Source organism: Furipterus horrens, unplaced genomic scaffold (assembly GCF_987537825.1).
Source record: "Furipterus horrens unplaced genomic scaffold, mFurHor1.1.pri manual_scaffold_10, whole genome shotgun sequence".
Classification (NCBI taxonomy): domain Eukaryota; kingdom Metazoa; phylum Chordata; class Mammalia; order Chiroptera; family Furipteridae; genus Furipterus; species Furipterus horrens.
In genome coordinates this window covers 69,094,162-69,109,339 of record NW_028327180.1, presented here as the reverse complement: position 1 = coordinate 69,109,339, position 15,178 = coordinate 69,094,162, and the positions used below count along the sequence as shown (strand labels likewise).

The 15,178-nt window shown below is 45.2% G+C and overlaps 1 protein-coding gene across 1 annotated transcript in view; it reads left to right on the top strand.

The window, feature by feature from the left end:
* Positions 1–15,178, top strand: part of SH3RF2 (SH3 domain containing ring finger 2) — a 109,826-nt gene that overhangs the window by 68,888 nt on the left and 25,760 nt on the right. Inside the window, exons 6-7 of the mRNA XM_090288077.1 lie at positions 9,758–9,849; positions 11,130–11,300. Coding sequence (XP_090144203.1) covers positions 9,758–9,849; positions 11,130–11,300 — 263 coding nt within the window. The remainder of the gene's footprint in view (positions 1–9,757; positions 9,850–11,129; positions 11,301–15,178) is intronic.

Sequence of the window (15,178 nt, the reverse complement as noted above, 5' to 3'; positions counted from 1 at the left end):
GCCAACTCCCCCTGACGCAGCCCTGCTCATGCGGTTCAGTGAGGGTTCCAGCCCTCACTTACTCCTGCGTTTTGAGGGCCCTCCAGCCCTTATAACCAGCACCACTTAATCCCACCTCCAAAATGCACATGTGCCCTGTACCCTGCAGGGGGCAGGGCTCTAAGAGGCCTGAGGCCTGGCTCTGAAGTCAGGAGGTATAGGTTCGATTCCTGTCTTGGCTTACTTGCTGGCTCTATGGTCTTGGACAAATTACTATGACTTTGACTTGACTTTCTGGTCTGTAAAATAGGAATGGGAATGATAATAATAGTATTTAGTGCTTTGGATTGTTGTGACGATTGCAGGAGGTAATAAAGGAACGGATGGATCCTAGCAAGGGTTCCCTAAATGCCAGCTCTTGGGGTTGTGATTTGCAGAACTTGTTGGTTTTCCCCATCTTACCTCAGTGAGTGATATGCTCCCCAAAGTCAGGGACTGTGCCTTCTGGTCAATCCCATACACACATTGCCTCACCTAGGACTTGGAACACTCAAAATGTCCCTAAGCCATCACTCTCCAAATGTCACAGGAGGTCTGCTTGTCAAAACATGTAGCCTTTGAGAAGAATGTTACCCATGTTTTGTGGGAAACCATTGGTTTGGAGGAAATGCTGAGTTAGGGAACACCAAGGAAAGGTAAAGAACAAAAAGTAAGACTTCCACCCAAAATGTACCTGGATCGTTTGGCATTAAATTCTTCACACCAGCATGAGAAAGAACTGAAAAGAAAGTTTCTTCACATCTGTCTCAGGTGGTTTAGACAGTGACCTCCTGGAAGCCAACTCAAACATTTCTTGAGTGCCTAGGACTTGTTGTAAAGGCTGGGAATACAAATAATAAATTTACAATTGTTCTAAAAAGGGACCAAAATTAGGGATGCCCCTCCTTCTTAAAGCAAGTCCACGTTTTCATTCCTTTTTAGCACAATGAAACGAAACTATCATGACACCTGGAAACAGACTGTATGAAAGGATTTCTCCTCCCATTATTTCCTGTCAAATGCAGAGCCCTGAGGATGCAAACAGCCCAGGCGCCAAATTTGTGTGGTTCTCTCCCTGCAGGGAGAAGGCAGCAGAGGGCTTATTCCCGGTGTGGTAGGACCTCTTGGTCAGACCTCTTCAGACAGCACAGGCTGGGTTCCGGGAAGGGATGGTGGCCTGGGGTGGCAGCCAATGAAAACTATTTAAATCTAATTTGAGACAGTAAGGGACAAGCTTCTCCTGATTTCTGCAGTATCTTATACACCCAGCAGGCCTGCTATCCAGAAAGGGGCTTTAAGTACTGGCTTTGGAAATGTCACGTGTTCTTTTCATTCTTCCATTCATTCATTCATTTGTAGATCCCTGAGCCTGCCTCTAGAAAGGACACCCAGAACTTGGTGGACTTTCCAGCCATATCCTATCAATCCCATGAGAAGGACACATTGTTACATGACCAACCCCATTAGAGGTCTCAGCTTCTGTGTGAGGTATTTTCCCTTGTTGACCTTGTTGGCAACTCTGCCCAGAAGAGTAAGTCAGAGGGGGCAACAAAAAGGGTACCGGTGTTTCAGGGCCAGGGCACCTACCGTGAGGGCTCCAAATCCTAAGGTTTCTAAGACTGTAAATCCTCCATTTACTGAGGGGACTTAATGACTCAAAGGGAACAGAGACAACTGCTTTGACAGTGTGTTGGGATGGTGAGCACTATCTTTTTTCTCTTTCTAAAAATGTCCATTGTGGTTGCTCTGATATCTTTCAAGACATTTCAAAAATAATAAGAGGCAAAAAACATATGTCAAGAAGTTAACTTTCCAGAGATGCCAAGTGAACTTGACATTGTCAAATGATTTCTCAGCTCATTGAATTCTTCAGAAGGCTTTTTTAAATTTACTTCCCTTGCAATTCTACTTCAATGTGCTTCTTCAGCTCTCTCCCCCAAAGTGAGACCTGTAGACCTATAAAACTTGACAAGTCCTCAGAGGAAAACCTGCTAACCCTCACTCAAACCAGATGAAGGACATTAGGTCCAGGCAGGTTAAATAACTTGCCCAGGGTTACATGGCAGAACAGCAGCAAAGCAGAGAGCCCGGAAGGTCTGAATTCAGAGCCCAGGTTCCTAACAATTATGCGATACTGTCTCCTGACTGGTTTTGGTCCATTACTTCCCCCCACCTTATGCATCGCTTTCCTTAGTTCAGAAAATAACAGCCAGTCCCACTCTCTCCATCGTGAAAAGCTACTCTCTAAGGATGTAAGATCATGGAGTCTATACCAGCAATGAGTAGCATAAGGAAATTTCTAGATATTCAGAGACTGCTCATCTTTGGGATGCTCTTGTCTGGAAAATTGGAGGGAAGGACCCCAGTGTAGGATGGATGGAAGGTTTCTTGCACAGTCTGCACTGTCCTAGTGAGCAGTGGCCTTTGTCACCGGTCCCCAGGACCAAGTCAGGTGCTAGTACCTAGTAGGTGCATAACAAGCATCTTTTCTGAATAAATGTCATGAAGGGGCCCATATCAGACTTAACAAGAACTTTGCTTGTTTCCATTTTATGGCCTTTAATGAGGCCTAGTGAGAGGATTTAATTATAATTACAGTCAAGAAGTCACTTCTCCAAGTAGACTGGTATGGGTAGGAGGACATGGGTTATAATTAAGGTTTTGATATTTCAAAAACCACTAATAACCCTCACCCCATAGGCCTCTGCTTTGGTGCTAAAATCCTGCCTCAAAGGCAGCAGGCTATTTGGGCTCAGGAAAGCATGAGGTGGAAGGCAGAACGGGGACCCAGGATTTGGTCACTGTGGTTTGAGGTGAGAGTTACATTTGCTGCCTTTTTCCCAAGAAGCCAGTGCAGAGCACAACTATATAGAGTGCCAGACCTCACCCCTTGCTGGACGCTTCATGAGAATATCCCCACGCAGAGTCAATCTCCCATCACTGGGTCTTATCCAAAGGGAATCTGGACTGTGGTAGCTGGCCCTTCTGTCCTAGAGGATGAATCTTTCCTTCTTAGATCCAGCCCCCTGAGAAAGTTCTGTCACCCCTCTCTTCTCACACATCTGCCTTACAGGTCTCCCATCTCATGGCACTAACAGTGGTAACTGTGTATTGGGTACTTCATACGAGCCAGACTGTGCAAAGTACTTTGCATGCATGTTCTGATGGAACACTCACAGGAATCCTACGAGGTAGCTACCATTATTCCTCCCTTTCATAGATGAGGAAACTAAGGCCCAGAGGAATTAAGTCTGAGTCTCACACAGCCAGTAGGTTACAGTGTCAAAACTCAAACCCAGTTCAGATGGACCTTAGAGTCCATTCTCTTAGCAATGGCTGTTCAGTGTCACAATGAGTTACAGAAATCCATCTAGTCAGGGAGTGTCCCCTTGGGGTTCTCAAAGGTCTTGAACTGACAGTATTGGGGTTCACATGAACTGGGATTTTCCAAGTCTCTGTGCAAGATATTCCAGATTCCACCTTTCCTCCCCAATAGAGGCCATCGGGCAAATAAATAAATCATGAATTTATCTTTAGAAAACAGGGTTTATGAAAAAACATTTTATATCTGGTAAATAGCTCTTGGCAACCCTTCAGAACAGTATTACACCATTAAAAAATTGAATCAATAATCTAAGATCTTCCCACAAAGAAAGCCCCAAACCCAGACAGTTACACAGTTGTTTTTTTTTTCACACTTTCAAGGAGGCCAGAGTACTTTCACTTTTTACAAACTTTTCCAAAGAGTAGAAGACAACAAAACATTCCCCAATTATTCATGAGGCTAAGATATTATTAAATCACAACCAGAAAAAGAACAACATAAGAAAGGAAAATTTGAGTTCTACCTCACTCGTTTTTAAACACAGATACAAAAACATTCAAGTGTCTATTAGCAAACCAAGCCCAGGAATATATAAAAATAAAATACATCCTGATTAAGTTAGTTTTTACCCAAGATTGAAAGGTTGGTTTAATATTACAAAATTAATCGGTATAATTTATTGTATTAACGGATTAAGGGAGAAAAACCAAGTGATCTTTTCAATAGATATAGAAAAATGATAAAATTTTGTATGCATTCATTATAGTCTTAAAATCTTAGCAAACTAGAAATAAAAGGAAACTTCCTTAGCATGATAAATGAAATCTATATAAAATCAACAGCGAACATACTTAATGATGAAATGTCGAAGGCATCCCCTTTAAGAATAAGAAGAACAGAATGCTTGTTGTGTTTCTGCTCAACACTGTCCTTCCCCGGGTGTCCAATAAATTAGCTGTACAATAAGTTAGCGGTGAGTGTGAAATACCTCCTAAAAATCAAGGTAAGCCTCTCCCAGCATGATGGCTCCCAGGGCACCTTGAACTTCCCCTACCCCAGCATACATCATGCTTAGATAATTATGGGTTTAATTGCCTGCCTGGTATACATGGTGAGTTCCGCGTGGAGAAGGAGCCTTGTGTGTTTTGTTCACCGCATTAACCCCAGTGCTTAGAACCAAATAAAGTTCACACATTGCAATTCCTGTGTGTGGCTCCTAAGTCTCTGGATCTATAGAGAGAAAGTTTTTAACTTTGTAAAGACACGTGATCAACCCCAGATTATCCGTAGTGGTGGGTATGGAAACTACCAAATAGTACCTGATTTTCTGTCTCTAACATGCAACTCTTCTCCCAGCCCTAAAGGACTCTCTGTAGGTCCACGCCCTTGCTAGCTCCTGGGAATACTGAGTTGCAGAACCCCAGCTACTCCTCTGGAGTAGATCACTCTACTGAAGAAGACAGTCACCCCCACACCCACCAAGGCACAAGCTCTGGAGGAAGTAGCTGTGTGCCACAGCAGGGGCTGGGAGGGGGATGGCAGACTCACATTTTGAAGAGCTGGGGAAGTTTTCCTCCAGAAGAGGGATACAGGGTTGCTTGTTCTCATTTCCCACCACACTCTTGGGCCCTGCTCTCAGCTGTAGGCCCTGCAGGGCTGACACAGGAAAGAGAACTCTCCATCCACCCCATCCCCACACCATGCAGCAGCTCACCTCTTTGCACATCTGAATAAATAATATTTATTGAGCACGTACAACGTGCTAAGCAATCGACATGGGCTGTGCTATTTAATCCCGATAACAACTCTATGAGAGATACCATTCTTGCCCTATTGTACAGGAGAGGAAATGGAGGATCTGCAGAATTCCATCACTTGCCCAGGATTACACATCCTGGTAAATGCTAGGGCCACATGCCTGAGCAGGAAGCTGGAACTCCTCTCCAATCGTGACAGGGAGCTGCAATCTCTGCGCCGGGGAGGGCTGCTGGGGAAGGCACAGGGGCCCGCTGAATGTGGTAACAGCTCTGCGCCAGGCCCCAGGCCACGCTCCTCCCTCCTGTAACACCTCAAGACCTGAAAACACCCAGAGGCCACGCAGCTGTGGATGCTTCTGTTTCTGATACCAGGCTTCTTTGAAATGAGTCATTTCCTTCAAAAGGAAGAAAAATGTTTTTAGTTTGTAGAAGAACCCAGCCTCAAATATACACCCACACTCCAATCCTGCTCAGGTCACCAGACCCTGTGCCATGAAGTACCAGTGGCTGGAGGACCTCACATCAGTCCCCCAAGTTCTTGTGGCGCACGGGGACATGAGGTCACAGTGGACCCCAGGGAACCACTCACTGGGCTCTTCTGCTCTGTGGGGCTGGGCCTCCAGCTTCAATTCCAGTGACAGGAACAGACTTGCCTCCTCAGAAGCTGGAATTGTCTTCATTTACCAAATAGGGCCTTCATTTCTGTCTTGCTCTGTCTTCCCCCTTCCCTACCAGCCTTTCTTTTCTGCCATTACCTGTCTTCCTCGCATTTCCTATCACTCCAGCCACACATTCATTCATTCATTTAGTTGTTCAGTTTTGGTTTTGCCTTATTGAGCCTTTCTCTGATCCATAGGTTTCCTCCTATTCAGGTGGCCCCCTGACATGAGGGTCACTTGCCAGCTGCCCACTCTTAAACTGAGCCCTCCCTATACTCCTTGCTGACCATTCCAGAGCTTGGGCTGGGCCAAGTTAAGGCCACTCAGATGCTTTCTACCAACTAGATAATATAGTCATATTTTAATAGGTTCATCGAGCTATAGTTTCATACAATTAAGTTCAACCATTTTAAGTACACAGTTCAATGACTTTTGATGAATGTATCAAGGTGTGCAATGACTACCAAAATCAAGATAGAGAACATTTGCATCAGCTCAGAGAAGTTTTCTTGCACCCTTTTTTCCCCACCCCTGGCTTTTGGCAATCCTTCATCTGTTTTCTGTCACTATAGTTTTGGCCTTTTTTAGGAATGTCATGTAAATGGCATCATAGAACATGTAGTCTTGTGTGTCCTGCTTCTTTCACTTATGATGACGTGAAGATTTATGTGTGTATTGTATGTATTCCAGAGGTATATGCCACTATCATTATACTATAATTTATGCATTCACCAGTTGATTGGCATTTGAGTTATTTACAGTTTTTGGCTAAAATGAATAGAGCTGCTATGAGCATTCATGTACAAGTCCTTGTATGGACACATGTTTTTATTTCTCTTAGATAAATACTGTGAGTAGGATTGCTGAGTAGTGTGGTAAATGTGTATTTTCTTTTTAATGGTCAATTATTTTCCAATGTGGTGGCACCAGTTTACATTCCCACCAGCAGTACCATATGTGAGTATATGAGTTCTAGTTGCTCCACATTCTCGCCGGCACTTGGTACTGTCTTTATACCTTTAGCTATTTTTTTAGGTTTATAATGGCATCTCATGGTAGCTTTAATTTGCATTTTTTTATAATTGTTGGCGTTGAGAATTTTTTTTGCATTGGCCACTCAGTATATTGTGTTTTTGCCTCTTTCTTATTAGGTTGTTTGTCTTCTTCTGAATAGGTTGTAAGGATTTTTCCCATCTTTTTTTAATCTCCCTTTCTTCCTCTTTCCTCCCTCAATCCCCTGAATCTGTCTCTTCCTCCTGCTGTGCCTGTCTCCCTTTCCAACTCCCTCCCCACTCTCAGTGTGACCCACTATTTCCCTCCTTCCTTTGCCTCCATCTCCAATCATGTTTTCCCTTCCTCTTTGGACACCTCAAAACCTGAGAATCTGGCCTTCCTTCCTATTCCATATTAGAAGGAATTCCATCACAAACCCAATAATTTCAGTCTGAGTTCCACATACCAAATTGGGGGAATACCCCTTCCCTTGAGGAAGGCTGAGAGAAGGAAAAAGAGAGAGCCCTATGTTGTGGAAGGCTGGCTTTGCATTCTAGCATCTTCCTTCTCCCTAAAGATTAATAGTGTTTATGGATAGAGGGTTTTTCACTCAAACATAACATTGGAAAGTCGTGGGTGTTAAGTGAAGTTCATGCTGTTTAATCAGTGGTTTAACAGTCTCTATAAACATAAGATTACTTGTTCGCCTAACAAGCTCTCCATTGGCACAGCTCCAAAGCCTGGCAGGGATTTGCCTTGCCCAGTCACAGGAAAGGGGCTGCCTTGCCTAGGGCCAGGTCCTTTTCATCTCTGTCGGAAGGAACCCGTGTGACAATATTTGATTGCAAAGCTCAGAACTCTTTATGTAGTGTTAGAGAGCCTCAGATGTGTGACCATGGAATGCTTTTTTAAAGAGCTTTATTGAGATATAATACACATACCATACAAGTCACCCATTCAAGGCATACAATTCAATGGTTTTTGATACAACCACAGCTATGTACAACCATTACCACCACAATTTCACATTTCATTCCCACAAAGAGAAAGCTTGTGTCCTATAACTATCATATGCTTTAACTGTCATTCCCATTGTCTACCTATGTCCCCAGCCCCTGGAAACCTCTAATCTACTTTCTAGTTCTATAGACTTGCCTATTGTAGACATTTCATATAAATGGAATCATGTAATGTCATCTTTTTACATCTGGCTTCTTTTAGCATAATGTTTTCAAGGTTTATCCATGTCCTAGCCTGTGTCAATACTTCATTTTTTATGGCAGTATAATATTCCATTATGGATATACCATATTTTGTATATCCATTCATGAGTCAATGAACATTTGAATTATTGCCACCTTTTGGCTATTATGAATAATGCTGCTGTAATATTTGTGTACAAATCTTTGTGCGGGCCTATGTTTTCATTTCTCTTGGGTATGTACTAGTAGTGGACTTACTGGGTAATATGGTAATTCTATGTTTAATCATTTGAGGAACAGACTTCTCAAAAGGGGCAGCTACACTGTTTTACATTTCACCAGCACAGTATAAGAATTTCTGTTTCTCTACATTCTCACCATCACTTGTTATTATCTGATTGGAATAGTTTTTGATCCTATAACTGGATTCTCGTAATGTCACACATACATTTACACAGCCAGCAACCCAGACACACACAAAACTATAGTCAGACATACCTGTACTCATCTCTAGAGTTCACATGCATACACACAGAATCCCAGTTAGATATTTATAATCATATATACAACCATACATGCATACATACATACATATAATAAAATAACACATAGCATATGTGAATATTCATTCATAGACCCACATGCATGAACATAATGAGACATACAATGGACCAATGGCATCACACATCTACTATAGTTGTCATGGGTTCCAAACATATACACTTGCACAGAGAGCCAGAGACACGTGCACTCAGTAATGCATTCACACTTGCCCAACCACTCATACACAACAATAGTTGTACCCACAAAAACAGAGTCCTAAAAAGGCACATATATGTAGTTACCGTTATGTATGGATGGATAACTGAAGACAGACGGAATGTATTTACTCTGGATGGAACGGAGATGGTTGGGGTTTCATTAGTCCTTGGCGTACTGGGTAGGAAAACTTTTCACTCATTTGTTCTTGAAGCTTCAGCAATATATCAAGCACATAAAAAATACATTGATGAACAAGGCATAGTCTCTGCCCTCCTAGAACTTAGAGTCAAGTGGGAGATGGTTAGTAAATATGGAATACGTGCCAAGGAGGAAATGAGCAAAGTAGAAGTTTAGACAACAGGCGAGATCCCAGGGTAGTAGACAGTTTTTAGGAGCTTATAGCATTGTTGCTTCCTCTTTCATCCTGGAAAAATGAAAAAGATTCAGATTCACCTTCCATAAGTCACTGGATAAGCTGCGGGGGTAGGGATTGGGACCTAGACTACCTGGTTTTACATTTTGTTTCATACTAATTGAGTGACCTTTCTTCCTCTCGGTTTCTCATCCAAATTGGGGACAACAGTACCTTCAGTAAAGATTAAATTTGCTTGTAAAGCACTTTAAACTGGCTGGCAAGTGTTAAGTTCTCAATCAATATTAGCCCATGTATCACATCCCTGAGAGTACTTTTTCAAAGAGGGAGGTGAGCACTGGGGGGCAGGTGGGGAGGGGCTGGGGGAGCAGGTCCGGGAGCCTGGCAGCACCCTGTTGACACCGTATCCCATTGGTCCTCATCCTTTGCCTTATCTGAAGTCTTTGGAATGCAGTCCTGGCGTGCCACCTCCAAACTCGCAGGACATAAACAATCTGTCCTCGCCCTGCTCTTCCCACAGCCACGAACTGCAGAGACAACACAGGATGGGTGGCACTGGGCACGCTTCTTGGTTTCCAGCTGCGTCAGGCCTTTCTGCAGCAGCTCTGCTGCGGGCCGGCCCCAGGGCGTTCACTGGTTCAGCTCTGCTCTCTTCTCTATCCGTGTAGGTCAGCACGTATCACCCCACACCCGCCTCCCCAGGACATTCCACAGCCATCGTCAGCCTGCCTGGCTCCCAGCAACACCTCTCAGCTAACATGTGAGTAAAAGGCTCAGCCCCTTCCCCAGTCCTGGTGCAGATGGGCCACCTGCCATTGAGCATCACCACTCCCGAGCCATCCCATCCAGAGAGGCAACAGCTCCCCTCCCTTTAAAACCACCAATGGAAATAATGGTGAAAAATACAAATTAGCAAAACACACCATCCTAGCTCATTATTTTACAAAAGTAGAAAGAGACTGGAAGGTTATATATGAAAACATGGCTGGGAGATTGTGTATGGAGCAATTTCTATTGTCTCCCTTTAGATTCAAAATGTTGGGTTATAAATAGATGTTGCTTTAGTAATCAGTGAAAAATAAATGTAGCATTTTATAGGGGGGGAAATACCTTGCAGATGAGAATACTCTGCATCCCCCACCCCCCAGTCCATTTGATAAAAAAAAGTCTCACATTCCTTAGAATTTAGAAGTGTTTCCTAAGGCCTGGCCTGAGGGCCATATACTGGTAACCCCTGAATCTGGTACATCAGGTGGGTTATTTTTAATGCCTTTAGTCAGCCAGGTATTCTCACTTCCACAGCCTCACTATTCCCTAGTGTCTTCTTCACCCCCCACTCACACCTGGATGTAACCTGCCTGACTCTGGAGTGGACTGCAGAGTGTGCAAAGCCGCTGCTCTAAGCCAAAGACATTTTCACCATATTAAGCTCATTTCCCTCCATCCTCCCACGCAGCCAGCATCCCACTGTGTGCCAAAGAACAGGTTAACCCAGCCCCCCTTCCCAGTACCCACTGCCATGCCTGCATGAAGCTAGCTCCTCAGGCCATTGCTGAGGGGGAAACAGGTCTCTACTCTCAGGAGAGGGAGTGAATCCGAGAGGCTGAATCCCAGCTGGTCTGTCACATCCCTGAACCTTGCTGGCTGTGACTGTTTGCTAAGCAGTGTGAGAAAGCATCCCTGGTAGAGCCATCACATCTAAGGTTGAGACCCAGCTCTGCCACTAATTCCTGGTCACCAACTCCTTTCTCTATCGTAGGCTAGTTTCCCTGTTGTCAAAACGCTGTTGTGACTTGCAGCTGTGTGACTCTCTACAGAGGTGGGGGAGTGGAGAGTGCAGGAATCGGGGCCCCGCCTTGGCTGTGTCCACCAGTCTCTGCCACTTTTATCTGCCTTCCATATTGAGGTTTCTGTTATAAAGGGTTGTTACTGCTACCCACTGGGCTGCAGGTGCCCTCTCCTTTATCCTTCGTTGCTTGCCTGCTCTCCCCGCAAGGTGTACACCTCCATCCTTCACCAGGCCTGTGTCTGTCTCCCCAGGTTTGTAGCCTTGCACTCCTACTCAGCACATGGACCCGATGAGCTGGACCTGCAGAAGGGAGAAGGCATCAGGGTCCTGGGGAAGTACCAGGATGGCTGGTTCAAGGGCATCTCCTTGGTCACCGGGCGAGTCGGCATCTTCCCCAACAACTACGTCATCCCCGTGTTCAGGTGCGTCCCCTTCAATCTCAAACATCAGAGTGTCATGTCACCTAGGCCGGGGCCATCTGTGGATTGAATTGCTGAAGGACTCAAGGCTGTTTCAGAGCTTTTGCTCTAGTACCTGCTAACATTTTAATTTTTTCTTAAAAATAGCCAAAATAGCGATCATTTTTATAGCTTTTCACAGTATACATGTGCTTTTGCATTTTTTAACTCATTGGCTATGCCCAAGAATCCTTTAAGGTAAATATTATTTTACAGATGAGGAAATTGATGGACAGAGTAAAGCAACCAGCCCAAGAACTAGATTTCTGGTTTTCTGTTCAAACTCCCCAAATCCCACTTCACATCCTCCACCTCAACACTCCATCTAGTGGCAGACGGAGAAATGTGGTGGTCAGATGACCACCTAGCATACCTCAGCAAACTTCTCAGGATGCTGGGCCAGGAGCAGATTGTCTCTGAACTCAGCCCATCACCTGTCCATCCACGCCCCAGGTCAAATGTCAGCTACCCTTCAGGTCTTCTTCCCAGACAGCGTTTTCCCGACCTCCTTCGTTCTCTGGCATCCCTGTTGATTTCTCAGGCCCACAGTTCGTCTAACCACCTTATATGACATCCACAATACACACAACCCCCCCCCCCCCCAACTACCCATGGCTCCTCCTACCTTACCCCCAGCAGCCCAGGCAAAGCCTGTCTCAGGCAGTGAGGCCACCACCACACATCCAATGCTGCCTTTGTGACATGCCGGAGAATCACAAACGTAAGGGAAGGGCTGGCCTTGCTGGACTCCTGGGGGTCACTTCTGCAGTCATATGTCAGTTTTGGGGACCTTCATGGAGACGAGGCACTGAGTCCAGAGGAGGACAGCAAGGATGGTGAGGAGACAGGAAACCACATCACAGAAGAAACCGATACACTAGGGTTATTGTTTTAAGTTGTAGCAAGAAGGGTCAGAGGGACCATCATAGGCTGACTAGACCAGGAAATAGATTTGTTCCATGAGGGGCAGTGAGCCAGTGGCTACAACTCGAAAGGTTTGGGTTCCGTAAAAGGCCGCACCTTCTAACTCATAGATTTTCCCATCAAGCCAGCTGGTGAGGTGGGGGACCCTTTTTCCATGAAGAGGACAAGTGAAGTCTGGGCTCCCATAGATCCGGGCTTTGTATAAAAAGATGGGCAAAACTTGGAGCAGAAAATCATAGTTGTTCCCATCAATGGGAGGATCTTGAAATGTGTTAGAAGGTTGCAAAATCTCCGAAAGCAAGCTAAGGGTGTCGTTAACTAATGCTTTAATTCATTTATGCAACATTTATTGAGCACTGACATGTGTCAGTCACCTTTCTAGTCCCCGGGGAAACACTGGGGAGCAAAATACACAAAATCCCTGCCCACAGGACATTCTGTTCTAGTGGGACAGACAAAAAACAAGATATATAAGTAATAGAGATTGTATTAATGGTAAGTGCTAAGAAAAATCAGGAAAGGGAGAGAGGATTTATGTGGGGTGATTAAAGTTCTAACAGGTTGGTCAGAGGGGTGAACCACGTGGATCTCCGAAGGACATGTATACCAGGTCAGAAAGGAATAGCGAGTTCCTAAGCAAAGGCCCTGGGGTAGAAGTGCGCCTGACATGAAGGCCATTAGGAATGGATTAAAGCCAGCAGGGGGTAGCTTAGTAGGACATGAGGTCAGAATGGTATCAAAGAGGCAGATCATAGAGAATTTCCTAGGTCATAATGAGGAATTTGACTCTAACCCTATTGTAGGGTTTTGAGCAGAAGAGTAACATGATCTAACTTAAGTTTGAACCAGAATCCCTCTAGTTGCTGGGTTGAGAATAAATTGTTGGGAGGAAAAGCTAGAAGCAGAGAGATGAGCTAAGGGGATAGTGTCATCATCCACGGGAAAGGTGATGGTGAATTGAACCAGAGTGTGAGCCATGGAGGGAGGGAGATGTGATTAGATTCTGCTTATACTCTGAAGGTAGAGAGAATAGGATTTTCTGACAGATCAACTATCAGGCATGAAGGAGTAGAGTTTTGAGGGAAGTCCAAGTTCTTTGCCCTGAGTCACTGGAAGATGGACTTGCCTTTTACTGAGATGGAGGTGAACCAATTCAGGAACGGGTTTTGGGGAGCAGCGAGGGAAGCAAAAATTTCTCTCAGATGCCTGTAGGTAATCCTAGTGAAGGTGTTGGTTAAGTGTATATTAGTCCAGCATTTAAAAAGGAGGGCCAAGCTGGAGGTGGCATTTAAAGCCCTAACACTAGATGAAGTCACCATGGTAGGATGAGGCGTAGTGGAGAGAAGAGGAGTGAGCCAGGGGCTGAAATCTTCCAGGAATAAGGGGAGAAACCTGGGGAGAAATGATGCTAGAGGCTGATGATATGAGTCAAAGCTGGCAGGTATGGAGGAGGTGGGAAAAATGGTCTAAAAGTGACAATGAGGCACTAGGAGGACGCCTACTGAGACTTATGAACGGTTTCTTTTGTGGGATCCAGCATGAATTCCCTAGGGCCATGCCTACGACTAGGACGTTTGCTTAGCACCAACCTTGGCCCAAAGTCCTGGTCATGCCATGAAAGGACTACTAGAATAAAAGTGACCACATAATTTGTTATCCAAACTAGGACACTTTTGAGATAAGAGAGGGACACTCAGTACAGCAGGTGTAAGCAGACTCTCCTGGGATCCTGTGGTCTCTGTGGGACTCCTTTCCAGTGTCCTCCAGGCTCTGGCTTCCCTTTCTCCTGCGGAATTTCAGGCACAGCAAGAGCGTGCACTCATGCCCTTCCACACAGCTACATGTCAGACAATGAGTCGCGTTTCAGCCCCGTAGTCTGCCATTGAGTCCATCTCCCGCACCCCCAGCTCATAGAAATCTAAACACATGCGTATGTTGAGGCGCTGCTCATGCTGGTGGGTGTTTTTTGCTTCTAGAGAACCAGCGTTTCCAAGAAAAACAAGTCCTTGTCACAGTATATTCTCTTGAGGGCTATTAAGTGACAGAGGATCAATACTTTCCATGTGTGTACATTTTTTCTGTTGGCCTCCCTGATGCAGGGAAAGTCCCCATCCCCACTTATCTTGGACGTGGATGACATTACATCCAATTGGTCTATGCGGGGACAGCTCACCCTTGTTCTTAACCACCCTTTCCACTGTGGGAGGGTTAGTTCCTCCTCCATTCTTCAGGCTGAATGACGCTGCCCTTTGTCACCTAGGTTGTGTTAGAACTCAGTGGGCTGGACACATGTTTCTGCTCTTTGGTTCTCTGTATTAAGTTCCCACACCCACCCCTGGGTTTCCTGCCTGCAGTGGCAGCTCTGCACTGGCACCATCCCCTCTGGTGTACAGAGCAGCATTTTATAAACAGCCAGGGCTCAGAGGGGTGAGGTGCCCCTGGACATTTGAACCTCTGCTCTCCTTAGCATCAGCCCCTAATGAACTGAGCCAGCCAGAGTTTCAGGACTAACTGTGGATAGACCAAAACTGACCAAAATGCCAAAGTTTTGGTTTAAGATTCAGCAAGTGAGCCATTTAATTACCAAGAGAAGAGAAGACTGCTGTTCTGTCTGGTGCTCCAGCCCTCTGTGCTAAATGGTGATGCCACCTGTCCAGTTGTGTTGACACAGCTGAATCTCTGCCACCGGTTCATGTTTCCCCAGTTCCTGGAGGCAGCCATTGGCTCAGGCTGTGCAGAGTGTCTGTCACGTTTTCATACAAACCCTTAACTGCACCGACATCCCTTTGGGTTTTCTCCTTCATGCATAGTCTTGGTGGGAAGCAGAAGGTTCCTCCCTTTTCAAAGGCTGACCAAACCAACTCGCCTTCCTCCTCCTCCTTCACAACCCATCACCACAGCTAAGGGACAGGCTCCAC